The 27,457-nt window shown below is 39.7% G+C and overlaps 1 protein-coding gene across 4 annotated transcripts in view; it reads right to left on the bottom strand.

The window, feature by feature from the left end:
* Positions 1 to 470: 470 nt before the first annotated feature.
* The window catches only part of LOC113648966 (immunoglobulin-like domain-containing receptor 2), a 27,376-nt gene continuing 389 nt past the window's right edge, over positions 471 to 27,457 (bottom strand). The window contains exons 2-11 of one of the 4 annotated variants that reach the window (XM_047803478.1): positions 22,719 to 23,051; positions 19,800 to 19,919; positions 13,121 to 13,177; positions 9,704 to 9,850; positions 7,915 to 8,097; positions 5,689 to 5,805; positions 4,810 to 5,011; positions 3,565 to 4,261; positions 3,295 to 3,399; positions 471 to 1,807 (exon numbers count right to left, since the gene is read on the bottom strand). In XM_047803478.1, coding sequence (XP_047659434.1) covers positions 3,307 to 3,399; positions 3,565 to 4,261; positions 4,810 to 5,011; positions 5,689 to 5,805; positions 7,915 to 8,097; positions 9,704 to 9,850; positions 13,121 to 13,177; positions 19,800 to 19,919; positions 22,719 to 23,051 — 1,949 coding nt within the window. In that variant the 3' untranslated portion in view covers positions 471 to 1,807; positions 3,295 to 3,306. Of the gene's footprint in view, positions 1,808 to 3,100; positions 3,400 to 3,564; positions 4,262 to 4,809; positions 5,012 to 5,688; positions 5,806 to 7,914; positions 8,098 to 9,703; positions 9,851 to 13,120; positions 13,178 to 19,799; positions 19,920 to 22,718; positions 23,052 to 27,457 lie in introns of those variants that run through there. The other 3 variants (XM_027156517.2, XM_047803481.1, XM_047803479.1) reach the window with 3 other exon arrangements.

Below are 27,457 nucleotides of genomic sequence, written 5' to 3'. Positions count from 1 at the left end.
TCTTTCACACTCACAGTTCAAGTTTTAAAGATCCAAATACAGTTTGTGTGTCATTTCACATCATTGCAGTTAGTTTTCTCTCACATCCTATAAACATACTGGAAGATGGACTGGCTATCTGAATTTACCCTAGGAGTCATGGGCGTGTGTGTGTGTGTGTATGTTGGTGTGTAAGTCTGTTTGTGTACGTGTGTGTTTGTGTGAATCTTTGTGTGTGTGTGTGTATGTGTGTATATGTGTTTGTGTATTTATGTTTGTGTGCATGTATGTTTGTGTGTATGTCTGTTTGTGTGTATATATATATGTGTGTGTGTTTGTGTAATGACCTGCACCATACTAGGGTGTGTATTCCAGGGTTTCCAGATCTAAGAATGAATGAAATAGTTCGTTTTGTTTTTATGTTCCTATATATTCACGTGTCATCCGTTCAGATCGCTGACCTCTTTGTGCCGTTACAAATACACTGTCTGTAATGTTGGGTTTCAGTTTATTTCTCGTGTCACTGCTTGTATGTGACATTCAGTCTATTCACATTTTAGACACAACATACAGAGATTGGTTTAGAAAGAGCCAGAATGTTCCTCTAACCGCTATATTTAAGTTAATGATATGATTTAGTATTAAATATTGAAAATACCACGTAGCCAAGATACAGTAATAATAAGTGTCAAAACACAATGTCCACATATGTAGACACAAATAGAAAATAAGCTAAAAAAAAAAAAAAAAAAAAAAAACAGGCATAGAATTAATAATTGCCAAAGTTTCTCAATTATTATTTTTGTATTAAAACAGACATTAAAAAAACTTCATTCTCCAGATAACGTAACACATATGGCATTGTTTGTTGGCACATAACAATAAGGGCTGAAAGATACAAGATGCCACAAAAGGTGCGTGACATCATCCACGGTCTGATCTCGCACAGCGTCCCCTGGTGACGTCGTGTGAAATCATGGTTGCGTGTCATTACAATGACCCGTGTGTACGCTGTTTCCCAATGCTACGTTCACACATACAGCTACAAGGTGACAGGAGTTTATCTATTTTCAACGAGAGCAGCCGTTCTCTGGTGACTAGATGTGGGCGTGTCTAGTGATTCATTTTAGCTGCTGAATTTTATACACAAACAGCAAAATCTCCCTCATTAACATTTTGTTTTAGTAGCAAGAAGACTGTCGTTAGTCTGTATGCTAGTTGTGTTATTACTATGGCAACGAGTTTCCTGGCGACTTTATAGTACAGTATAGTATAAGACTTGCAGGGATAAAATCATTCTGTGTGTGAACGTAGCATTACCCATAATGCCTTCATGTTCCTACAATCACAGCATGTGTCCTTCTTAAAATAAACACAGTTCCTTTAAGTCCACTTTGTATCGCTGCAAAAGTTCCTTGTAACGTGGACAACCTTTACCAAAGAGTACAAAAGTATTAGAATAATAACAGTTTTTTTTAAAGGTACCATACAATAAAATACTACCACTTTGATCGTGTCTTCGTAAACCTGTAGCTCCACCAGCTTCCTGGCTGCTTGTAGTCCACATAAGTAACAGTTGTTTTTATTTAAGAGAACAAAGCGTCTTTGTGAAACTAGAGCTTTTCCAGGACTGTTTGGACGTTGCTGTAATAAACACTTCTCCTCCTTTTAATCCTCCGAGCGTTCCAGGACGTCAGACGGCCAATTAGCAGGTGAAAAGTGTGAAGATCAGAGTGGGAAGACAACAGATGCTGGATGGAGAGCAAGTGCGTGTGAGACCTGGCTTTACAGCTCAGACTATGAGCGAATCTCTGCTTAGGAGTGTGTTCTGTTAAAGAGAGAGAGAGAGAGAGAGAGAGAGAGAGAGAGAGAGAGAGAGAGAGAGAGAGAGAGAGAGAGAGAGAGAGAGAGAGAGAGACTGTAAATGATGCTTTGTGTGTTCAGGCAATCATGCAAATATTAGTATGAGCAAATTGTGAAAATAGTGCAAGACTTGTGAGTCCGTGATTATCATTATTATTTAAAAACAGTATTAAGTGCAAGATTAAAAAAACGAGTAAGAAAATATGTTAAGCAGCTGAAAACACAGGATAAAAAAAATACAGCAAAAAAACAAACAGCAAACAGAAAAAAGAATACGCAAATCTTTTCACGATCCCTAAGTGTGCACTCCATAAGATTTCATTTCAGCATTTAACCCGAATGTTTTGCTATTACGGAATTCAAAAATCACTGACGGATATTTCTATTTTAGATTTCAGTAGTACACGGTAGATCTAAACGGTCGCTTTAAGACTACAACAGAAGGCCGACAATGAAACGTTTACAAAGGTGTTTATGTTATTCAGTACATTTGGTGAAAATGAGGATTTCAGCGAATCCAGCTATCAATATCTCACGCTGAATTAAATGTAAAATGACCACAGACGCACTTCCGGTACAGACGGAACACAGCTCCGTCGGATCCTGTGACAGATTCGTGTAGCAAAAATTGATTCGTGTGGCAAAAATTAACAATTGTATTATAACAGGTTGTAAATACGCAATTTTGGGTCCCGCCCACATGCATGGCCTTTCAACATGATGATGATAATGAAAGTCTCAAAGGGGCGGAACCTAGTAACTAACTGCCAATCGCTGGGTAACGAAAATGACGTCATCACAAGACGCAATCAGTCAAAGCCTCCCTCAATTCACGTGCGGTAAACATGAGTACAGCTTTTACAGAAAGTCATTACATACAGTACGTGTCTTCAATGCTAGGAGTTTAAAGGAAAAGAAGAATCGTGTGATTGTAGTTTCACAAATTCAAGCAAACCGACAAACAAACAAACAGCTATATCAAGCATACGGGTGCAGCAGTTAGGCTTCCTTCTACTTTTCATGTCTTTTGTATAAGATGCTAAAAAAAAGCAAAAAAATTTGGAGAAAATCCAAAACATATCAAACATGTCATTGACCCTTTGTACTAAATTTGCACTTTAAAAAAATAACTTTACTACACTTTTTTTTTGCATTTCAGTTAAAAAAGCTCATATTAATTCTATGTTTAAAGCATACATTAATATATAAAAATAAAAAGCTAAATAAATTATACAAAAAAATAAAAATAAAAACAAATCCTTCTATGCATTGGTATGTTTGAAGCATTTATTTTTGTTTTGCTGGTTCACTCAGGTATAAAATAGTTTAATTCGAGTAACTTTTCAATATGTTTTTAAATGTTAGCTGTGTTAAAGGGTAAAACTGGGGGGACACACACAAATGCAAGCAAATGCACGCATAAGAGCACGTTTCTCTTCCTGTTCTTGTTACCTGTGTACAGGTTTATTTTCTGTTGTCGATTCGAGGTACAAATCGAACCGTGACGGAAAAACCTAGGTCCGAATCAACCTGCGAATTCTGTTCATCAAAAAATGTCTATAAGAGATAAACATGAAATAGTTGAAGACGACAGTTCTGAGGAAATCTTATAGAGTGCAAACCCATTTGTTATGTGTTTTGATTGTTCAAGTTTCCCTGAAGAGTTTTCAAACACTCTAATGGATTCATACTGTATAACCACTGGGTCTACATGTAACTCACCACTTTCCGCGGCCTACTCAGTTCCTCTTTATTCTCCTGTTCTTTTCTGGAGCGTGTGGAAGTCAAGGGTGGGTGAGAGTTCACAGCTCCACGGAAACGCTCTGGTTCCCTTTCTGCGTACGGGGGCAACGACTCGTCCTCTGTTGGTCTGTTGCTAGGTGAGTGACTGTGGCAGCTCTTTTGAGAACTATTCTTCGAGGGCCTATCTGATTCTTCCTCATTCCGTCCACCTTTCGAAGACAAGCTCCTCCCGGCTTTTGCTTTGCGTTCCAATAAGCTATTGAGGAGGGCGTCATCGTAGTCCTGTCTGCTCTCGACTTCCTGCCTTCTCAAGTCCCATGCGTTGCGATCACGCCGAAGATTGCTGTCTCCTGTATCTCGTCTCTTTGAATTGCCCAGTACAGGAGGAGGACTTGGAGGACGAGGTCTGTCTTGAAAATCTTTAGGAGAATAACGTTTAGAGTTGTGGTATGGATAACGGTCATGCACCAGCTCCTGTTCTCTCCGCCGGTCGTGCTCGTGTTCGCGCTGCCTTTGTTTTGAACATGTAAAGTGACCGTCTTCTTCGTCACTAAAGTCATCGTGGTGCCGTCGCTGCACGTAGCTCATGGCAAACTCCTCAAGCTCGTCCAGAGAGCCTGTGCGTCCTTTCATTTGGAAAGCCTTCCTCTGCAAGTGCTCAGAACGAGGGTTCCACCTGGGGAAACAGCACAGTGACCTCTCAGCTATTATAAGTTACTCTAAAGCAAACCAAATTAAAGCTATTAAGCCAAAACACAAGCAACTCAAATATACTACAGGGCAGAAACCCAAACACAAAGAAATGTAAAAGATTTCATTCATGTTTAGTATTCAGACAGGCTGTGGTGGATCCAGAGCCTATGTACATCTGGCAGATCCTTTATCAGAAGAGACTTACATTGATCTCATTTAGACAACTGAACAGTTGAGAGATAAGGGCCTTGCTCAGGGGCCCAACAGTGGCAGAATTTAACCTTTCAATCAGAAGGCCAACATCTTAACCACTGAGCTAACAGTTCCTTATACAGTTCCACCCTGGAATAGATGCTACTCATTCACACACTCATTCAGCAAGGGTTTGTTCACCTACCTACAAGGTTTATAGGAACTAGGAGAGGACTGGAGAACACAGAGGGAACCCACATGAACATGAGAAGCACCTGATCTCAGGAAAAAAACTGTCTGGCATGGATCTCACACATCACATCCCAAATCTTATTTTACCTTGGGTGATCATCCTTCACTCGATGATGAGGAAGTCGAGTGGAAGTTTGTGCGTGCACTGGAGACTTTTCTCTACTCAGTAGGTCTGGAGGGTCATCCATATCAGGAATGGCTGGAAGTGCTTTCTTCTGAACCTTCCGATAAGCCTGGTGGAAATCTGTCTCTGCTTCGTGTAAGGAACTAAGTTCTGACATACTGCAAGCTAGCCAGAAGAGGAACACAACAAAGCGATTTCAAAGACTCTTATTGACCTTTTTAGTGCAAAATGAATTTGTTAGTATTCAGTCAGCACAAGCAAAGTTGTATCATGCACTACTGACAGTCATCAACCCACTTTTATGTTCTGTTCAAGTCATATTTGTGTTTATCTGCAAAAACGTTAACACTTTTTAAATGATTTGATTAGATATATATTATTATATATTACTTTACACGAGATTAGGTTCAAGGTTATAAGTATGAAAGTATTAAATTGTACATAGAGGAATTCTAACAAATTTTCATAGCTGTATTGAAAAGAAGAAAAAAATGGAAGATGGCCTGAGTCACCACTTCGGACATGGTTAAGTAACAAGAGCAGAACATGAGGGTTATATAACTGGTCATTTCTAGCAGAAGGAACAGATCAAGCAGCCTGCAAAACCACATGCAAAACACTGGAACTAGTTTAAAAGCAATCAGATACTGTTCTACAGTCTGCAGCGCGTGCTGTGTCACTGCGTGAGTGCTAACTTTAAATGATGGTGACTGCATCGGAAGACCATCGAAGCACAGAGAAGCAAACATGCAAGCTATGGAGAACAATGTCTTGCTGATAAAGCAAAGTGCAGCCTTGTATCAAGAGGATCATAGTGCTCCTGAGTAGCACCCATAGCTTACTGTCATGACTGCTGAGGGTCTTAGAAGGGTTGAAATGCACCAGCTCTCTCTCCACATACTGCAGCACTTTCAGTGAATTCTGATCCGGCGTGGGCTGGAGACGATACCCACCGTGCACTACAGGGGACACGGTGTGTAAATGTGCATGCAGGACTACGTAAATGAGAGACTAAGACATACATTCACCGTCCACTGTAAAAGGAACAGCTGTACGATCATTATCTGAATAGCATATACAACATAATGCAGCTACATGTCCGGAGTTTTAGTTAATGTTCACATCAAACAGAGAAAAATGTGACTGAGTGACTTTAACCGCTGACATGGTTGCTGGTGATGGAGAGATGGACTGGTTTGAGTATTCCAGAAACTGCTGAGTTTTTCTTTTCACACCAATCTGTGTAAATTCTCAAAACAAATATGCAAACCGGCAAGATCACAGAGATGACACTTTTCTTTTCTTTCTTCTACCTGAAGCTCATCAACCTGTTTCTTCCTGCCTCGTGATCAGCTGATAGTCGTGGCGACGAAAGTGAACGTTCATTTGAAAAAGAGAGCTGGCGACATGTGTATGCAACAAAGTACTGTATATAAAAGTTACCCTTCATCCAAACATGGAGTGATATTGTGCATTGAATACCAACAGGAGTGAAGACAATAGAGCGTTCCCGATCTGTGGCAAAGAGCACACACTGCTTCTACTTCATCACAAACACAAATCTCCCTCCAGAATGTTTCAATTCAGCGGCAAGAAAACTGATTTGTCATGATGTTGAATGCTAGTTGCGTAAATGCTAGTTGCCATGGCAATAAGGGGTATCAGAGCCAGCTTTATAATATCTTATCATTAATAGCTGTATCAATATTACCATTATTATTATTATTTATATATATATATATATATATATATATATATATATATATATATATATATATATATATATATATATATATATATATATTATCATTACTATTATTGGCTGCATCAGCATTATTATTGCTATTACTACACTATTTCTATTGGTCCTCTTCCTGATCCTTTAACCTCCCCTTCATTCTGGATGAAATGAGTATATTTGTAAATATGTTTATCATTACTACTACTGCTAATACTATTATTACTTATTTGTCATTTCTTATTAATTAGATTTTTCATTATTATTATTATTATTATTATTATTATTATTATTATTATTGCTATTACTGTTGATATTTTCACTTTCCTTATACCCCATTTTCCAGTTTTTTCCCCCCTCTTTGTTAAGTTTATTTTATGTATTTTTTTGTTTTGTGTGATACTATTATCTTCATCATTATTATTGTCATTATAATTATTATTATTTAAATTTATATATATATATATACACGCACATATATTCCTCTTTGTTTTATTTATATATATATACATATATATATATATATATATATATATATATATATATATATATATATATATATATATATGTATATATATATATATATATATACACACACACACACGTTTTGTTGGTCTTTGTATTTGTATTTTGCATCTAATTTCTCTTCTGTAAATATTGTAATTGTCTGTTTGCATAGTAAATAAAAAACAGACAAAAAAAAAAACAATCGCAACCAGTAGTAGGAACGCGTAGCACTGGCACACACGGTTCAGCAACTTATGACTAGCGACGGCTAGGTGTAGCAGCTGTACAGGTGTTCCTATTAAAGTGGCCGTTGATCGAATGTATGCTGCGCTATGTATAACTTTTGGAAACATTTCGGTACCTGAGGGCTTTTGTTCTCTCTGTCTGTCTCTTATCAGGAGCCGTGTTTACACACACATAACACTGATAACCTCTGAATGCTAACATTCACCAAGCAAACATACATGAAAGAGGAATAAAACACTATCGACTATAATACAACCCAGTCTTATCTGTCCTTTTTACAACACGACATTTTACTACCGATACAATTTATGAAGCTTAAACAAGCATATAATCGCCTCCAATAAAGCACTGTGCTGCATTTCCATTCTCCGGTTTGTATGTGAAATTAGCGTGTCATAAAATCTTGTAGGAGGTTAGCATATCAATAAGAGGATGGGGAAAAAAATTATTTGTAGCACTATTTCCAGATTCTCAACGGCTCTGTATAATCAGAATAATCATAGCAGCTATGTGTGGAAACTCAGTGTTGGGAAAATTGCATTTTGTCACTTTTGGGTAGAAGGAGTGAAATGTTTACCTGACGGCTGCTGAGACGAAGAGATATTATTGTTATCGACGGATGGTGCCATGGATATCTTGGACTCAACGAGAGACGGAGGAGAGATGGGCACCATGGTGGGCATGCCTTGCATGTAGTATGGAGGGTAGAGTGCTACTGGCACGGAGGGTGTAGTTTTTATGCCTTTCCCAGCTTCATACACTGTGGGTCAAATATATTACGTTAATATATTATGGTATATTATGTTACCTTGGATACAGAATACAGATAACAGAGATAAAGGCAACAGAATTGTAAATAAAATATAATATAATACACCCAATATATTTCTATATATAAAATGGTGGCAGCTGGTAGCAGCTGGTGCGGTTTATAAAAACATCCCATTCCAGGGATGGTCGAATCAAATTTTATTTGTCACATACACGTACATACAGGGTATTTATGCAACTGTCCGGTATAAGAATCAAAAATATTTTTAAAAAAGCAAAAAAATAAAATAAGAATAAAATAATAAAAAAAGTACAAACTATATAAGAAAACTATATAAAAAACTATATAAAAATATGAAAATGTAATGTATATACATATAATAATGTATATACATATGCATAAATATACATATACATAAATGTGTATGGTTTTTGAAGATTGTCCAGGTGCAGTATGGTGTGTAAATAGTGTATAAAGTGGCACTGTGCTGTGCAAGTCCAGAGTTAAAGTGTCCTTAGAATGTCCACGTGAAGTATGGTGTGTAAATACAGTAGTGTATGGAGTGTATAAAGTGTATAAAGTGGCACTGTGCTGTACAAGTCCAGAGTTAAAGTGACAGTGACACTGACAGTCCAGAATTGGTCTCATCTTTGCTGTTATAATGACTTCCACTCTTCTACAGACAACTGATTAAACACTAATTAAATAAAACACTATTCAATGTATAATGTTATTTGACTGATATGTTACATTTACATTTACAGCATTTGGCAGACGCCCTTATCCAGAGCGACGTACATAAGTGCTTAAATCTCTAACATTGAATACATTGATGCTGGTTCACTAGGTTACATACTTAATATACCATGAGTTTAAAAAAGTGTCAAAGGTTGTTTTTTTTTTTAAATGCAAAAGAAAGAAGTGCTAGTTGAAGTGTTTCCTGAATAAGTAGGTCTTCAACCGCCGCTTGAAAATAGCCAGTGACTCAGCTGTCCGGACCTCTAGGGGAAGTTCATTCCACCACCTTGGTGCCAGAACAGAGAAGAGTCTTGTAGTATACTTGCCTCTTACCCTGAGAGATGGTGGAACCAGTCGAGCAGTGCTGGTAGATCGGAGGGTGCGGGGTGCAGTGCGAGGAATAATGAGGGCTTTGAGGTTAAGAGGGAGCTGGTCCATTTTTGGCTTTGTAGGCCAGCATCAGTGTTTTGAATCTGATGCGTGCATACATACATACATATGTATGCTACATATGTTACATACATGGCTTCGATAAGATAAGATAAGATAAGATAAGACTATCTTATAAAAAAAAGAATTATGATAAGCTTTCACATGATATAACGTGATATTGCGTGTGCTATGATGTCACAAAGCGATCGTGGGTGTCTGTAAGCTGTGTGTGAACTGGCTTCATGGTTCTCAGAAGAAGAACTTGCATACCGTCAAACCTTCATCCTCCCCGGATGCTATGGCTGTCATGCGATCTAGTTAGTGGGTGGAATTTGACTAGTAAAAATTAGATGCAAATAATAACAAAGGAAAGAAACTCGTCTTGCTTACTGTACGTCCGAGTGAGCGGATGTGAGATACTCACAGTGGCGAGGACAACAGCAGGTTTCAGGGCAACAGCAGCATCGCACGTAGCAGCAGCAGGAGTGAGGACAGCACTGACACCAGCACACACCGGCCAGGATGAAGAACAAGACACCACCGAGGACTACAACCACCACAAACACCCACTCTGCAACAAAAGAGCACATTGCTGGGACCATAAATAAAAGACTAAAATCATGAATAAATTGAATACAATCAGAGACAATTTGATTGCTCACAAGCAATCGAATAAAATGGCTGAACAAACATAACACGACGCCCTCCAGGTTATCAGCACGTCAGATCCAGAACTCAAGCTCTATAAATGGTTTTATCGGATGCTTGTTTTTCTTCACAGTTCTTGAAATGTTCATATGATTAAGACAGATTTATACTCAGTTCAAAAAAGGTTATACTTTGTGCTGTCATGAATATGCAATTAACAAATCTGTAACCATTGAATAGAAAATTCGACGTCGGTACAATATTCCGACATTCAATTCAAGCTAATGCTTTCACTGGCGGTCACGTAGAGTCATGTAGAATCATAGTGCCTGAAAAAAAAAAGAATAGAAGCCTTTATTTTATCACATGCATTACAGCGCAGTGAAATTCTTTCTTCACATACTGTATCGCAACTTGGGGTTGGGGTCAGAGCACAGAGATATTACAGCAGTGAGGGTTAAGGGCCTTGCTCAAGGGCCCAACAGTGGCAGCTTGGCAGTGCTGGGGCTTGAACTAGAGGTCTTCTCGGGTCTAAAGAAATGTACCCGACCCGAAGTGACCCGAAGCACTTTTTACCCGAAACCGACGTGCATAATTATTTATTTTTTTAAATAAAGACCCGACCCGAGACAAACCCGAAAAAATTAGACCCGAGTCTGAACCAACTCGTTGTCATTTTTTTTTTTAAACCTGACTGGACCCGAATGTTGCGTAACTCTACACTAAAGTAACCGCTACAGAGTGGATTCAAAATTGATTGACAGGTCTGTTTCAACGAAAATTAGCTTACCACCAGCCGCATGATGTCGCAAGCCACATGTCGCAAGCGGTCATGGCAAACAGAGGAGAGGTTAGAAAAGGACTCGAGTCGATGCACACACACGAGATACAGTAGTTCGGGTCTTCTCGGGTCCGTTCGGTAAAAACATATTTATTTTAAATTACCAGAGACCCGATGCCGCTATATTATACCCGACCCGTGTCCGAGGTACACGTGAAACTTTTAGACGCGAACCCGCTCGGGTTGTCGAATCTAAGTGGACCCGTGAAGACCTCTAGCTTGAACCCTAATCCTCCAATCAACAACCCAGAACCATAACCACTTGAGCCACCACTGCCCTGACAAAAACCCAACACTTATAAGATCTCCCATAAACATGCAATACAAAGATCAGCCATAACATTAAACCTATCTGCCTAATATTGTGTAGGATCCCCTTTTGCCTCCAAACAGCTCCGATCCGTCGAGACATGGACTCCACAAGACTTCTTAAGGTGTGCTGTGGTATCTGGCACCGAAGCATTCTTTAGATATGAGATCGGGTGTCCATGTATTGGACTTAGTACATCTCACAGATGCTCCATCAGATTGAGATGTGGGAGATTTAGAGGCCTAGACAACTCCTTAAATCTTTTGTTATGTAACTGAAATTATGCCTGGAAAATGTTTAGTATCACAAAATTCATTACGCTCCTGAAACAATCCACTACAGTTAGAGAAACCATTACCATGGTAAGATTGGTTAGCATCAATGCTTAGGTACAGTAGGTGATATGTGTCTATGGGGCTTTTTACACCTGGTCACTTCATGTGTTGTCTCTGATCCCATAGCTATCTGATTTGTTAAAACTGTTCCATTTACATCAGGCCACATAAATGCGTCTCGGCGAATCGGATATCGATCCGATCTTTCTACTCCCGCCCAAAATGCTAATATATTTGACCTCATTTCCGGGGTAATTGAGATGGAACACACTTTGGTGTATGCGGTTTTCAGAATGCAATCAAAAAGAAGACAAAAAAAACTTGTTTAACGGTTATGTTACAAAAACCAGCATTTACTGTTTGCTGCATTTTAAGACCCAACGAGACGCCTGGGTGAAAGATCACGTGCGAGTGACGTACTTCTGTTAGGGAGGAGTATAGCGCTGACGTATGTGGTTTGAACAACCACATGCATTTACACCTGTCCATTTTCATCTGAAATGTGGCCCAGACCTCCTCCTGAAGGGGTTTGTACCATCGGATTTATATCCGTCTCGAAAACGTTTCGGGGACATTTAGACCTGGTCTTTTTACCATCGGATAGCTATCTGATCACAGAAAACACATGAAGTGACCAGGTGTAAAAAGCCCCAAAGTAACATCCACATGAATTCAGGACCCAAAGATTTCCAGCAGAATCACACTGCTTGCTTTCTTCTCATGTCTTCACCAGAGTAAATCTACACATCAATGTTCTTCAGGTCACCTGTCAGTGGTTTTAATGTTACGGTTGATCGGTGTATTTAGTTGTAGTAAGTAAATAAGCTAATCCCAGAAAGTGGTTTTATCAATTATCAATTACACCCACAAACACAAATCCGGACAAGCTGAAAGATCTAAAAAAATGGAGGAAACTCCAGGAAAAAAAAAGGAAACTCCTATAACACTTTGAACAAACAAAAACAAACACAACTCTACTAGAGGATTTGACCATATACAGTGAAGTATACGGGAATATTACAGGGTCTTAAACACCAGTAAGACAAAATTGTGTATAATGGTGTTGTAACTGTGTGTATGTGTATGTTAGAGAACACAAAGTGCTTACTGAAGATAAGCCTGTCTACTAAGCAATATCAGCTATGACTAATCACTGGAAATTCTGTTCATCATCATCATACAGCATGACTCATGAGTCAGTCTGAGAATACACGTTCATACTGTTGGGTTGGAACATTGCTGTCGGTCCTTTCTAAGACATTGGGTTAATTAGTTGATAGTCATAACGTTTTCTCCGAATCGTCTCAAGTTTCAGTAAAAGCCATTAAACTCCAGCGCTTCATGCTGAAGACCATCAGACTCGATAGCATGATAGAAACCAGACAGAAGGATTAATCCTTGACAAAAAAAAAACATCACAGCAGTACAGGCCAATCGGGACTTTTAGTGAAATACTGGGAATTTTGTGTAAAAAAAAAAAATATATTATAGTGACTGAAAGCACTACAAAGAATCGAGGAAATCAGCAATATTATGTCCCATCACTGTATCAACAAACATCTCCATATGGATGTCTGAAATGATGCTATATTTCATCTAATGATTACGAAACAAACATACAGACTGATTATGAGCCACGGCAGTCATGGAAAAGAAAGTCAGGTGATCAAGGTGACCGACTAAAGCAGGTGGGAGGAAAAGCCATACCTGGCATAATCTCCAGATCTATCTCAGGCAGGAGATCATCAGCCACACCTGTCTGACCTGGAAGAGAAAGACAAAAGGAGAGGAGGAAGAGGAGCAGAGGTTAATCAGCCAAAAAGAGGTGCAGAATAAGATCTGAGAAGAGTGCTGGCAGAAATCGGTGGCTGGTGCATGCAGGAGAAAATTAAAGGGGAAAGAAGAATCAGGTGACCTACCTGTAGAAGACAGATCTGGCAAATTGTACACCATTATTTTTCTATATATTGGGTTACTGCATGCATGATTGTGTTAAGGAATATCACCTGTAAATCTAATCGGATGTGTCAGGTCAATCAAGTCTGTAAAACTCAGTTTCCCAGAATTCACCATGAACTATAAACATGGCCGTCCTGGACTACACGTCCCAAAGCACACCGACTCTGTCTCGGTAGCAGTAACATATTTCGGATTACACTCACACTCACAGACACCACACACACATCACACACACACCACACACACACACACTACACACACATGATTCAGATCTTGCTTGACGTTACCGGATCTCTCTGTCTGTCTGTCTAATAAAACACGCTCCACTGCATCCGCTTAGTTTTCAGGCTCCTGTGTTCTGACATGATGCTTCAGCTCAATCAGAGCATAATGAAGATGCACTGACAAAGCAGAGTAGACACTGACATTGAAGCCTGGTGGTTTCCACCTGTTACAAAAAATTTGTTCGTCAACAATAAATTCAGGACAAAGGAAACTCATGTCTTGTTTCCCAGTATATAATAAATTCCCAGCATCACTGTATACTCTTAAAGGGAAAGACAAAAACAGCATACTCCTAAATGGTACAACATTTAAAAATCTAGTCCAGATCAGTCCACAGAAACCTGAATAAACACTTTTGAAGGAACACAGAAACCTGAATAAACACAGACTTCTACACTGCATGTCCGCATCGTTTTAATAAAACACTGGGTCAAGAGCGATCCTCTTAACAAACCAATGTCCTTAGCCACGTAGCATACGATACATGCCCTTTTAAAATATGATGCTTTAAGCTATTGCTATTGTGTTTGTATGGTTTTTAAGTCTTACACAAGTCTTATACTTGTCCACCGTTACGTAAATGATGAGAATTTAACATCCTGTTTTCCTCCTTATGGCTCTGGGATTTCTACAAAGTTTCAAAATGACTTTTCAGAACAAAAATTGATGGTGTGGTCTACTCTGTGCTCACGAACTATTATTAGCCATAATTATAGTTATCTCATGAGTCCATGACTGCTTCTAGAGGCTATTACTGTTACTTGGCTATTAAAGGTGGGGTCTCCGTTGTTTGAGAAATGCTTCAGAAAACTGCATTGGGCCACCAAACAAAACAAAAACAAAACTAACGTGTACCCAATGAGCAGAAAGCGGCGTGTCTTGTCAATATGGGCGGAGAGAGCGTTCAGTGCACATGTGTGACATTAGAAGAAAGCGGTTTTAACATTGACGTGGCGGAAAAAAACAAAGAAATGAAGTGAAGAAAGGTTTACGATAAGGCAAGAATATAGGATCAGCTTTACAGCGCTGGAGAGAACCGAACGTCTTCCGCGTGAAACGGAGCTAAACCTTTCATGGTTCAACACACAGTACTAAAAAAACACATTTGTATTACCATAGTATTACTCATTGAGTTAATTTATTGGTAAAAAAATATCCCCTCGGTCAGCTGCCCCAACCGCCATAATACTTGTCTGGGTTATACTTGGGTTATACTTATCTGGTGTATGTGTGGGACGGAGCTATCAAAACAGGGGTGGGACCTATTTGGGTTAGGGGCGTGTTTGTTTTGGTGATTTCAAATGTCAACATTGTCTTTCAAACAACAGAGACCCCACCTTTAACTAAAATGGTTATTTCGTGTTAAAATCACAATTTGTTCTGATCTCAGTGTATGTATCTCTCAGGTACAGGTACTTCTTTATATACTGCTGATCCAACAAGACAACTAAATAAGACACCAGCTCTGATAATTCGACTGTATGTGAAGAGAATGGAAAACTGTCTGGGGATAATAAACGTGAGGGGATTTAAACTTCTAACAATAGTCAAGAGAAAACTGAAGTGAAGCTACTGTGTAAGACATTTTTGTCATGAGCACTACAACTGAAACTACAAATCCAACCGACATCAAACGTCTCTACAAAGTCTTACTTCTCGTCTTCTAACCATCTTTGATCTCTGTTGTGTTATTCGGCACAGACTGCTCTGGTGTTCAAAGCAAAACAAAGTTGCTGAACAAAGTTGTAACGGACAGACAGACATGAAAGAGGCTTATATACAGATCTGGGCCTGGACCTCCTGGGCAGTGTGAGTCTATGCTTAGAGCCAGAAAGGCTTAACTCAGCCAGAGCTTGGAATTTGCTCTCTTTCCTGAGGTCAGGGACGTAATTCCTTTCAGCTTGACTACACAATGTACAAGAACCTGCTGCTCCTTCACAATCAGGCTTGTTCTTGAGATCTTCTGCCACTCCTTGTGATTACTTGATGAAACACTAAACAGTTTTTAGACAGGATAAGTGCATACACTGGTGGTAATGAGGATGACATCATTCTCATGCTGACCAGTGGTCATTACTGCATCACGTGATACTTTATCAGCTCATCTGCAGCCTCTCCCTGCAAATAATCCAGACGAAGCGTTGTCCCTGTCCTGTAAACAAGTCTAGAGCCGGGGACCGAATCAGGCACAGGGAAACATTTTGCGGCGGATAAACGAAAAATTAGAACATTTTTTCTCTCTAGACTTTTCGTTTCATTTGCTCTTTGGTCTGATTAGCTAAATGACTACATGACTTATTTAAATGTAAAACAGAGTGTTTAAAGACGACTGGATAGAAAAGTATGTGTTTATTCTTCCTGCATTACATTCAAAACAGGTTTACAGACTGTAATGCTAGTTAGATTTAGTTAGTTGGAAACAAAATATTTATTATTATAGTTATTTATAGTTAATCATTAGTGGCTATGCGTTAAAAAATTGACTGATGAAAGTGACATTCAGCCATTTTTATTGTTTCCCTGGACATTGTTTTTCCAAGCAAAGAGATTTTTATGTAGTTGGGCCCCTGGTTTAGAGCATGTACTTGACATAACCTCACCCCCCCCCCCCCCCGACCCCCAACCCGGTGGCTATATTTACTCTTCTACGCTTATCACTCCTGCTCATTCTCACTTCTTCATTCACGCTCGCACAATAGATCCTCACGTCATCCTCCACTGGTAGACACAGGACGTCCTTCACTCGTTGCCATGGAAGCATGTCTACAAGTGGCTGATGCTCGAGGGTGAGAATGGTTGGCACCCAAACACTGTTCATTGTCTTGAATCTGACATCACATTCATGCTTTTTTTTTTTTTTTAAACCACTTTCAGACCTGGCTGTGCAATGGGACTTACATGTGTAACAGACCTTAACAAAATAAATTCATAAAGCAGATACTTTTGTCAGGAGCCCATTAATCGCCACTTCATCTCCATTCGATACAGTGAATGAGTGGTTTGCAGAATTTCCCTGATTTTCCTACACCGAAAAAAAAAGTGATTTTACTTTGAAAACTTGACTTCACTTAATTCAGTTGTGTATCTTAGTTGTGACCGAATTGAATTACCACCTCACTATTCAACCATGCAAGCTTTAATTGCATATATTAATATTCCTTATAGTTCCGATCATCCCCGTACATTCACAGTGTATTTGGGATTTCACAGTGTACTTGAATTAATTCCTCTCATTCTTTTTCATTCTTTCATTCATTCATTCATTCATTCATTCATTCATTCATTCATTTTCTACCGCTTATCCGAACTTCTCGGGTCACGGGGAGCCTGTGCCTATCTCAGGCGTCATCAGGCATCAAGGCAGGATACACCCTGGACGGAGTGCCAACCCATCGCAGGGCACACACACACATTCACTCACACACTCACACACTACGGACAATTTTCCAAAGATGCCAATCAACCTACCATGCATGTCTTTGGACCGGGGGAGGAAACTGGAGTACCTGGAGGAAACCCCAGAGGCACGGGGAGAACATGCAAACTCCACACACACAAGGCAGAGGCGGGAATCGAACCCCCAACCCTGGAGGTGTGAGGCAAACGTGCTAACCACTAAGCCACCATGCCCCCTTCTTTATCATTCAATAAAATAATTAAAAAGTTATAATGTTAGCTTCTGTGTAAAGTAATCCAACAGAGGGGAAAAAAACACACGTCTTGTCCTGAAAGCCAACAGATTCCTGACTCAGTTTATATAAGACGTAAAGCAATAAAATATATTATATGTTTATACTGACTGAAAAGGTCTGATATGTCAATTTTCATTCCACTGGCAGACTGGAACACCAGAATGGATAGAGGATTAAATTAAGTTTAGTATAAGCAATGTATTTAATGTACTGTGCATATTCACTCATATAGAATAATCCTATTTTTAAGGATAACAGAGAAATCCAGAGTGGAAATGATGTCACTGAGAGCTGACAATGAGACCCTTAGACACAAAGAGACTTTTATATTTTTCTAAAATATTTTATATATATTTTTACCTAATGCGAATCGCAACTTTTGTGTTTTATTTAATTATGTAAATAATTTTGGAAATGATTTTTCCTCCCGACTTTAATACTGCGGTCTATATTCGTCACCTATTATTTCATTTCCAGGTAGCAACATTAGGTAATGTGAGAAAGTTAAATACTTAAAACACACTGTTACAGCTCTTCAGGCTGAAAACCCACCAGAAAAGTTCATTTCACATCAAACCAGCTGGTTATATATATTGTATGGTGCAGCCGTAAATCATGCTGTACAACACGGTAGACGGAGTCTTTTAACGCCTAGCACAGCGGTTTCCCAGTGAGCTCTTTGTGAAGCTGCTCCCATAATTCACTGGGGCTGTAAAAGGCAAAAGTGGATGGCGCCTCTCCTCCTGCCTAAAGCTGTTGTGTAATGGGAATTACACTGAAACTGTGCGAGAGGAGAGACAGGCTCATATTGTTCCAATGTAAAAATTCTAAGTAAATAAGTGTCCTGTGTTGAACGTGGAGAATGATCATCAATGAAAAACTATGAACATTTAGTGAAGACAAAGTGACGAATCGTTAACGTTCTAGCTTTATTTTTGTCTTATTCTTAGCAGTTAAGGAAGAGGAAATTGTTCCCAAAGCGTGACCTAACATCCTAAGCAGATAGCTGAAATTTTCTACTTCCTCTGTTTTGGTGTATCCAACACACTAGTCTCTGATGGAAGAGTCCCAATCACTATATCTTGTACTGAAAGATATGAAAACAGATTTAGAGCCCAAAATAAAGAAAATGTCTGCTCTCTCTCTCTCTCTCTCTAATATATATATATATATATATGTGTGTGTGTGTGTGTGTGTGTGTGTGTGTGTGTGTGTGTGTGTGTGTGTGTGTGTTGTTATGTTATCTAATTACTTAATACAATTCTGGTTAATAGGTGGCTAATGAGAGTACGACATAACCAGAGACAGTAAAGAACGTAAATATCTTTAGCAGTTGGTTAACTTGGTAAGCTTGCATCTCTTAATGCATATCATGACAGTATGTCATATATATATGCAGTACTACAGCCACCATAGCTGCAATCCCAAGCACATGCTGGTAGGTTAACTGCCTGTAAATAGTGAATGAGTTTGTAAATGTATGTGTATGTGTGTGTGTGTGTGTGTGTGTGTGTGTGTGTGTGTGTATGTGTGTGTATGTGCGTGTGTATGTGTGTGTATGTGCGTGTGTATGTGTGTGTGTGTATGTGTGTGTGTGTGTGTATGTGTGTGTGTGTCTGGGTTAATGTGTGTGTGTGTTCATGTGTGTGTGTGGGGGGGTATGTGCATGTGTGTGTGTATGTGTGTGGGTCTGCGTGTGTGTGTGGGTCTGGGTTTATGTGTGTGTGGGTTCATGTGGGGGGGGGTATGTGCGTGTGTGTGTGTGTGTGTGTGTATGTGTGTGGGTCTGCGTTTATGTGTGTGTGTGTGTGTGTGTGTGTGTGTGTCTGGGTTTATGTGTGTGTGTATGTGGGTGTGGATGTATATGTGTGTATGTGGGTGTATGTGTGTGTATGTGGGTGTATGTGTGTGTATGTGGGTGTGGATGTATGTGTGTGTATGTGTGTATGTGTGTGTATGTGGGTGTGGATGTATGTGTGTGTATGTGTGTATGTGTGTGTATGTGGGTGTGGGTGTATGTGTGTGTATGTGGGTGTGGATGTATATGTGTGTATGTGTGTATGTGTGTGTATGTGGGTGTGGATGTATGTGTGTGTATGTGTGTATGTGTGTGTATGTGGGTGTATGGGGGTGTATGTGTGTGTATGTGTGTGTATGTGTGTGTATGTGGGTGTATGTGTGTGTATGTGTGTGTATGTGGGTGTATGTGGGTGTATGTGGGTGTATGGGGGTGTTTGGGTGATGCTATATGATAGACTGGTGGTTTATTCAGTGTGTATTACTGCTCATGCGACCCTGATGATCATGAAAGATGTGTTTTCTAAAAAAAAAAAAAGACTCGTATAGATTTGTTCCAATGATGTACTGTAGTGATAACAGCAGCAGGACATAATGGTTTTCTGTGTATATAAATCTGAACGGGTTTCTATTTCCTGTGTATGGCTTCTCACCCAGAACCAGCAGTTCCACATGAGCTTCATTCTGGCCTTCCAAGTCATCAGCGATCACCACCTTGCAGAAATAAACTCCACTGTCACCCCATCGCAACTCTCCAATGCGCAGGTCAGCCTCTGGATAAAACAAACGCAAGAGTTACAATCTGTAAGAGTTTCCTCAGAGAACTAAACACAAAGTTTGAATTCAAGGCCATCAAGAAAGACCTTTCCTACCAATGTGCCATTAAATAGACTCCTTTTTTTATTTTGCATGTAAGTGAATTAAGTTTATTTAATGGAATATCGGTAGGTTCTTCCGGTGAACAAAAAGTGAAACACACACGGTGTGTAGTGTATTTGTGTTATAATAGGGAGATCTGCTCTATGGCTCAGGAACAGGAACAGAGAAAAGTTGGAGCATGTGCTAATGGGAGAGAGGACGAGCAGGAGGACGAGCAGGAGGACGAGGAGGAGGACGAGAAGGAGGAGTCTGGAATGTCTTAGTTATCAGTTAAAATGCATGCGGTGCAGGGGGTTTCACAGATCCTCCCTCTTATTAAGTAAACAGACCTATTTCAGGAAAAGGAAACATTCAGCATTACAATGGAAGCCCTTTCCTGTAGGGAATTTAACTGTGTCCTGGCTGCTAGTCTCAGACTCGAATGCTACATGTAGGTTTACATGCTACGAAATGTCTGAAATTGTATCGTATTAAATCATTAAGGATTTATAGCTAAATTATAATAGCAAGTAAAACTAGGGTATTTCTCAGAAAAATAAGTCTCTGAAAGCTTCTTAGTAGAAACTTACTTTAAGTTACTTTTAGATATCTTGGGATGTTACTGCTTCCTTAAAGTAAATATAAGGCAAATTACATAATGTTTTTATGGATAGCTGTTAATATTGTATTAAACACATCCTGAGCTAAGTGTTACAATCTGACTGCTTTTGGTTAAAAACATTTCTCGGCTATTTCTGAGTCTTCATTCAGGTTTAGTCTCACGGATAAAGAGATTCTAAAAATATGCCTTGATTATACGTTGGATTTAAGCAACAAGAAAGGGCTGCCTTTGTGAGCTACCAGGCTAATAATTAGCTAAGTAACAGGTTAAAGCAGTTGCATCGTGTCCATGCATTCACAATATTGACCTGCTAATATCTACTAATCCTTTTTTACATTCACATTTCTGGTATTTAGCAGACACTCTTGTACAAAGTGACTTATTCAACAGAGCAACTGAGGGTTAAGAGCATCAGTAGAAGCTTGGTAGACCTGGGATTTGAACTCATGACCTTCCAATCAGTAGTCCAATGCCTTAACCACTAGGCTACCACATCCCACATTTTCTTTGCTGACCAAAGTCATTTCGAGCCAGCCAATCATTTCCTGATCCAGGAAACGGATACAGATACAGTACAGGTAGCAAGAATGCAATTTACCCATGAAATAAACGTTCCAGGGTCCAAACGTGTCCAGTAATGTGGGTTTGTCCCAATGCTGTTCTAAGCAGTGTAACTGCACCAGCTTGGCGAGTTTGAGCATAACTGCGAGTTCACCAGAGGAACCGCTGCCCATAAATTTCGTCGATAGAAACGGACAAAACCGAGAGAGCAGTGAAACTTTTGCTAAGCAAACATAAACAGTTCTACAATGAAAGAATAAGATTTAATGCCAGATGAATCAAGCTGTAGAGTTAAGAATGCTAATTCCACTTAAAACTTTGCCTGATGCCTCACTCGGTGAACTTCAACGTGCTCTACACACTACTGAAGTGCTGCAGACTACTGTACCAAACATTATTTGACTGCTGAAAATCATAGGAAGTAAATCAGCATGAGGATGCATATTTGTTTGGGCCTTAGTCATGTCTATCAATTAATAAAGCTCCCTTGCTCAAGCACTCAGGAAATCTTGCCTAATAACATGACTTTGAAAAGCAGAGATTGATAATTACATAAAGATATATGTGTGAGCTCAGATGTGCCTAGATGTTTAATATCTAGCTTGTCCTCATAAAAAATCCCATGTTAAACCATGATTGAACAAGATTGGGAGACAGCTCATGTTGGATGTTTGGGGGGACAAAGTTAGGGAGGCCAGATTAAGATGGTTTGGACATGTTCAGAGGAGGGAGAGTGAGTATATTTGTAGGAGAATGTTGGACATGGAGCTGCCAGGCAGGAGGCAAAGAGGAAGGCCAAAGAGGAGGTATCTGGATGTAATTAATGAGGATATGAAGCTAGTGGGTGCAAGTGTTGAGGATGCAGAAGATAGGGATAGGTGGAGAGAGATGATTCGCTGTGGCGACCCCTGAAGGGAAAAGCCGAAAGAAGAAGAAGAAGAAGAAGAAGAAGAAGAAGAAGAAGAAGAAGAAGAAGCCAGAGATCTTCTATAGGAAGCTTTGACTTGGTAATGATTGTCTGAACCACAAACACATCTTAAAAATTCCAGCCACCCCTACACTCACCCTCCAGCCACCCCTACACTCACCCTCCAGCCACCCCTACACTCACCCTCCAGCCACCCCTACACCCACCCTCCAGCCACCGCTACACTCTAATGGTGACTCACAGTCACAGTACATACAGTACTCAACACTACAAGCAAATACAATAAACTGCACTGAACTGTAACTACAGCACGAGGCATAGATCTGTTCAGCAACCAATTTACTCATAGTGACTGAATGGTTGCTATTTCGCATGACCTCATTTCAGTAGAAACACTAGCTTCCATTCACTCCTGTTCAGATTAGCATTGTTTAAACAAAAAGACCAAAAAACAACAACAAAAAAAGAATGACAGCCATATAAAATAAATGACTTTTTCTAACAGCTCTCTAGAATAAACAGGAAAGTAAATAAAAAAAATGCTTTATGCTGCTTATAATAACACTAATTAAAAAGCTTCAGGTGAAAAGAATAACACATTACTGTTGATAATGGAGATGTCTCGGTCTTTGTAGTAATCAGCAATGGTGAGAGAGGATCCCTGTCCAGAGGCCACAACCCGGACCGTCCGGCCGGTGTCGCTGCAGTCCAGATGGGAGGTGGCCCCCAGTTCTGACCCCCGGACCCCAAGAGACTCTGGAAAGCTGAATGCGTCACGCGTACGGTCACGGCAGTATGACTTGTACCACCACTGCACCACTGGTGTATGAGTAGAGGTGCTTGTATACTGACATGGCAGAACCACCGACTGGAAAAGCATTGCGAAACGGCGCCCGTCGCGCACGCTCACCTGTACCGCCTCACACCATGGCAGAGCTGTGGAACAAAGAAAGAGAGGAATATGAAGTATGAAGTGTGTAGTCTTACCTCAAGCACACTAAAGTAAGCAAAACCTTAAAAAAAAGTAAAACTGTCCTTCAAAAGGTTTCCTTATGAACTAGTGGAGTTTTATAAGTTGCTCTAAGATTGATGCCACAAGGTAGGAAACACACAACTATGTATGAATCATCATTTCTTTCCAAGTAAACCAATGTGTGATCCACTGTCCACAAAACAAGCTCCATGGTTTCCCAAAGTTGGAGTGGAGGAACGTGAGTGTCCTGAGTAATGGAATCAACACCTTTACTGATTGATGAGCTGGAACACTGACTGCTCCCCAGAGCTCCTCACCAGTGCCTGACCACACTAATGTTCTTGCACGATCTAGAATGATCACAAACCTTCACAGCCGTGTTACAAAACCAAGTGCAAAACCTTCCTAGCTTATTACGGAGCTTATTATAACAGCAAAGTTTGTTTAATCTGTAATGAGATGATCAGAATGTATATATGGGTGTCATGGTCATGGATGTGCAGACCATTATCTATTGAGTGTATCTCAAATTCATGTACTGCCAACAATGCAACACACATAAAGACAGAAAAGAGAGCGAGATGAAGAAAATAGAGCGCGAGCCAAAGGGTGAAAAAAAAAAGACGTGAAAAGAAAAGAAATGAATCGTGACACATCTTAAGAGGAAACTGAGGCTGAAAACAAGAAAGGCTTTTAAAGGAAATATAAGCGATAGGAAGGCGTGTTGCAGGTGGCTAAGAGAGCAAAGGCATGTGATGACAGTAATGGAGGAGGCCAGAATGTGAAAGAGGAGAAAAAGAAAACACTGTGCAAAACAGAACATTTGAGTGCCAGAACAGGGAGAGTCAGTTGAAAAAACAACAGCACAGGATGGCGGTAGGTAAGAACACAATGGTACAGGAGATCATCTGTATGGACTTGAACAGACCCTCACAAAACACACACACTGACACATCAAACTGTTTACATGCTGCTTACAATCCATCAAACTGTTTACATGCTGTTTTTGCACAAACTGTACAACCTTTCAGCCGTTTTTGCACATATTGTACAATATCTCAGCCATTCGCACATACTATACTATATTTAAATTTTTTTTTTTTGCACAATTCTACATATTATCCCGAGGACCTGCTGCTAAGAAACTGTGTTTATTCTAATGTTACTGCATGAAATATTGTCTGAACATTCAGTATTCACATACAGTATATACACTGGACGGTCGGCGCTGTTTCTGTTACTGTTTATTGTCTTTTGTGTATTGTATTTTTTGTACTTTTTGTATTGTCTCTTAACTTTGTGTCTGCGCTGTCTTTTGTCCTGCACTGTCTTGTCTGTCTTGTCCTGCACTGTTTACACCAGGTTGCACAGTTGCACTTTATGTGGCTAAGACTACTTACAAGTCCTTAGCCCTGTCTTTGTGTCTCATTTCACTGTGTACTACATCAGCTATATATGGTTGAAATGACAATAAAAGCTTCTTGACTTGACTTGACTTGAGATACATAAAAAACTGTGTAGGTAGAGACAGAAATGCAGAAGAGGAGAAAAAGTAAATAAGCTGATGCGGCTTCCACCCTCTTACTCACCCTGTCTGATTAAACGCACAATTACAGCACTGCTGAGAAGTAGTTATTACCATCCACACAGTCACGCTGAAAAACAGCCTCTTACAGCTGAATGTGTGGTAAGGTTAAAGGTTGCTGATTTCTCAAGAGATTCCTGGGACCTTAAAATAAATCTCGAAATGTACCGGACAGAAGAAGGCACTGTACCGTAAACAGCTCACAGTGACAGACTCACACCCCTCTGAGCTTCTGTGTCTAACAATAATAATCCTTATCACATTGCCAGAGGAGGTATTTTGGAAAAACATACACGCCTTAAAACATCTGGAGTTGAAAGTCTAGACCATGTGAGGATGAGCAATGAGGAACGGAGGTAAATATATCCAGATATACACAGAGTGTGTGAGATACACCTGGCCTACGCAGGGATACGTGGTATACGCGATCTGTGAAGCCGTGGTTAAAACTTCTATGAGATTTTTACGTTTGTTTGTGGATGGAAAGACTTTGTGATGCGATAAAATGTCTTTAACTAACGACATTATGGGAACTGAACTATAAACGATGGACGTCTGGGGCAAGTCAGTGCTTTACGCTAGCAAACAACTCAATGTTTTTTTAACACCTTCCTGAGATTTTGTCATATCAGGAGGAAACAGACTTTGCTGGTAATTATATTGGTAGTGAATTCGTTGAATAAAATGAAGATCTAGAGCTTCATTTATACTGTAAACACCTGAAACTTGTTCTATTAAAAGGGCATATTTTTAATTAACTGTTTATACCAAGTACGTTTGGCTTTAGCAGTAGGGCTGAGTGATATATTAAAAATATTTTATCACAACTGTTAAAGGCATTTTTATTATACACAATGCACATTTTGATTTAATTTTAAAAAAGCAATACTGTAGGGTTGCATTAAAAATTATACTATAAATAATACATATTTTGTTTATTATTGATAAAAAAAATATAAGAATGTTTTTTTTAATGTAAACAGAAAAAGTCATTTCTTTCTTTCATTCATTCATTCATTTTCTACCACATGAACTACTCGGGTCACGGGGAGCCTGTGCCTATCTCAGGCGTCTTTGGGGATCGAGGCAGGATACACCCTGGACGGAGTGCCAACCCATCACAGGGCACACACACACACACACACACACACACACACACACACACACACACACACACACACTCTCATTCACACACACACACACACACACACACACACTACGGACAATTTTCCAGAGATGCCAATCAACCTACCATGCATGTCTTTGGACTGGGGGAGGAAACCGGAGTACCCGGAGGAAACCCCCGAGGTACGGGGAGAACATGCAAACTCCACACACACAAGGTGGAGGCGGGAATCGAACCCCCAACCCTGGAGGTGTGAGGCGAACGTGCTAACCACTAAGCCACCGTGCCCCCCTGGCATTCAAGTTATTATTTAGTTATTATACTTAATATAATCATGTTTGCCTGGTCAAATAATCTGGAAAGGTTTAATCACAACTCTAATAACATTAAACAGGCATCAATAATATCACACCTTCATAACATGAATCTAAAGTCAAATAAATAAAAAAAAGAAGTAAGAATGTTGATATAATGTTGATTGATTCATCCATTTTCGGTAGTGCTTGACCTACACTGAGTCACAGGGATCATGGAGTCTATCCCTAGGGCACAAGGTGGGGGACACCCTAGACAGGGTGCCGAGTCATCACAGGTCACACACTACAGAATACTTAGAGATACCGATCAAATGTCTTTGGACTGTTGGGGAAACCAAAGTATCCATAGGATAGTCTAGGAACAGGGAGCAATGATGATGCAAACAATATGAATGCAGGGTGGAGGAATGAATTGGACCTGCATTCTCAGAGATGTGAGGCACACAATCTAACCACTTAGCCACTTTTCCCCTGGATGTAAGGTTAATATAATATAATATGTGTTGCTCTTGTCACTTCTTGCACCACACCTCGCTCCCTCAGATTTACCAGCACTGCTCGACCGGCCCCGCCATCTCTCAGAGTAAAAACTGATGTATACACCAAAACTCTTTCTTTTCTGGTAGTGGTATGAACTTCCCCTAGATGTCCGAACAGCTGAGTCACTGGCGACGGGTCAAGACATAGACATGAAGTGTCTTCCTGAAACATTTGAACTAGCACCTTTTCCCCTGTTTGCTCTACATGTACATTAAATAAACAAAAACAAAAACAAACAAACAAATAAATAAATAAATAAATAAAACAAAACCCTGAGTTTTAGGTTGATGATATTTTAAGTCTGTAACCTAGTGATCCAGTGTTAATGTATTCATCGAATTAAAAGCAGTTTTGTACGTCCCTGGATAAGGACGTCTAGCTTTGAAGGTCTTGGACCCTCAAGCACACAGCTTTGTACCTTTGTACCTAGAAAAAGGGCACCGTACGGTACCGTTAAAGTGTTTAAAATATATTTCTGGTGTAATGTAATTTAAATGTTTTTAATGGTAGATAATATCTACAGGAAAGATCCTTTGTTTCTGAGAGAAGGTGTATTTTGGTCCTGTAGGGCTTCCTTTCTTTCTTTCTTTCTTTCTTTCTTTCTTTCTTCCTTTCATTCTTTGGGATACTTAATAACTGTATAAATATACACACGTTTACCAGTTTAAAGTTTTAATATTGTCTTGACTTATTGTATGAATTAATTGCTGGTTTTAAACAAATATCCTACAATCAGTGTTGTGTCAAGAACAGAAACACTGAGGACTGAATGAAGCCTGGACTCTAAACTCTGCTACATGT

Source organism: Tachysurus fulvidraco, chromosome 18 (genome assembly GCF_022655615.1).
Source record: "Tachysurus fulvidraco isolate hzauxx_2018 chromosome 18, HZAU_PFXX_2.0, whole genome shotgun sequence".
NCBI classification, from domain to species: Eukaryota; Metazoa; Chordata; class Actinopteri; order Siluriformes; family Bagridae; genus Tachysurus; species Tachysurus fulvidraco.
Note: the sequence above shows the minus strand (reverse complement) of the source record. Positions and strands in the feature narration are given on the sequence as shown.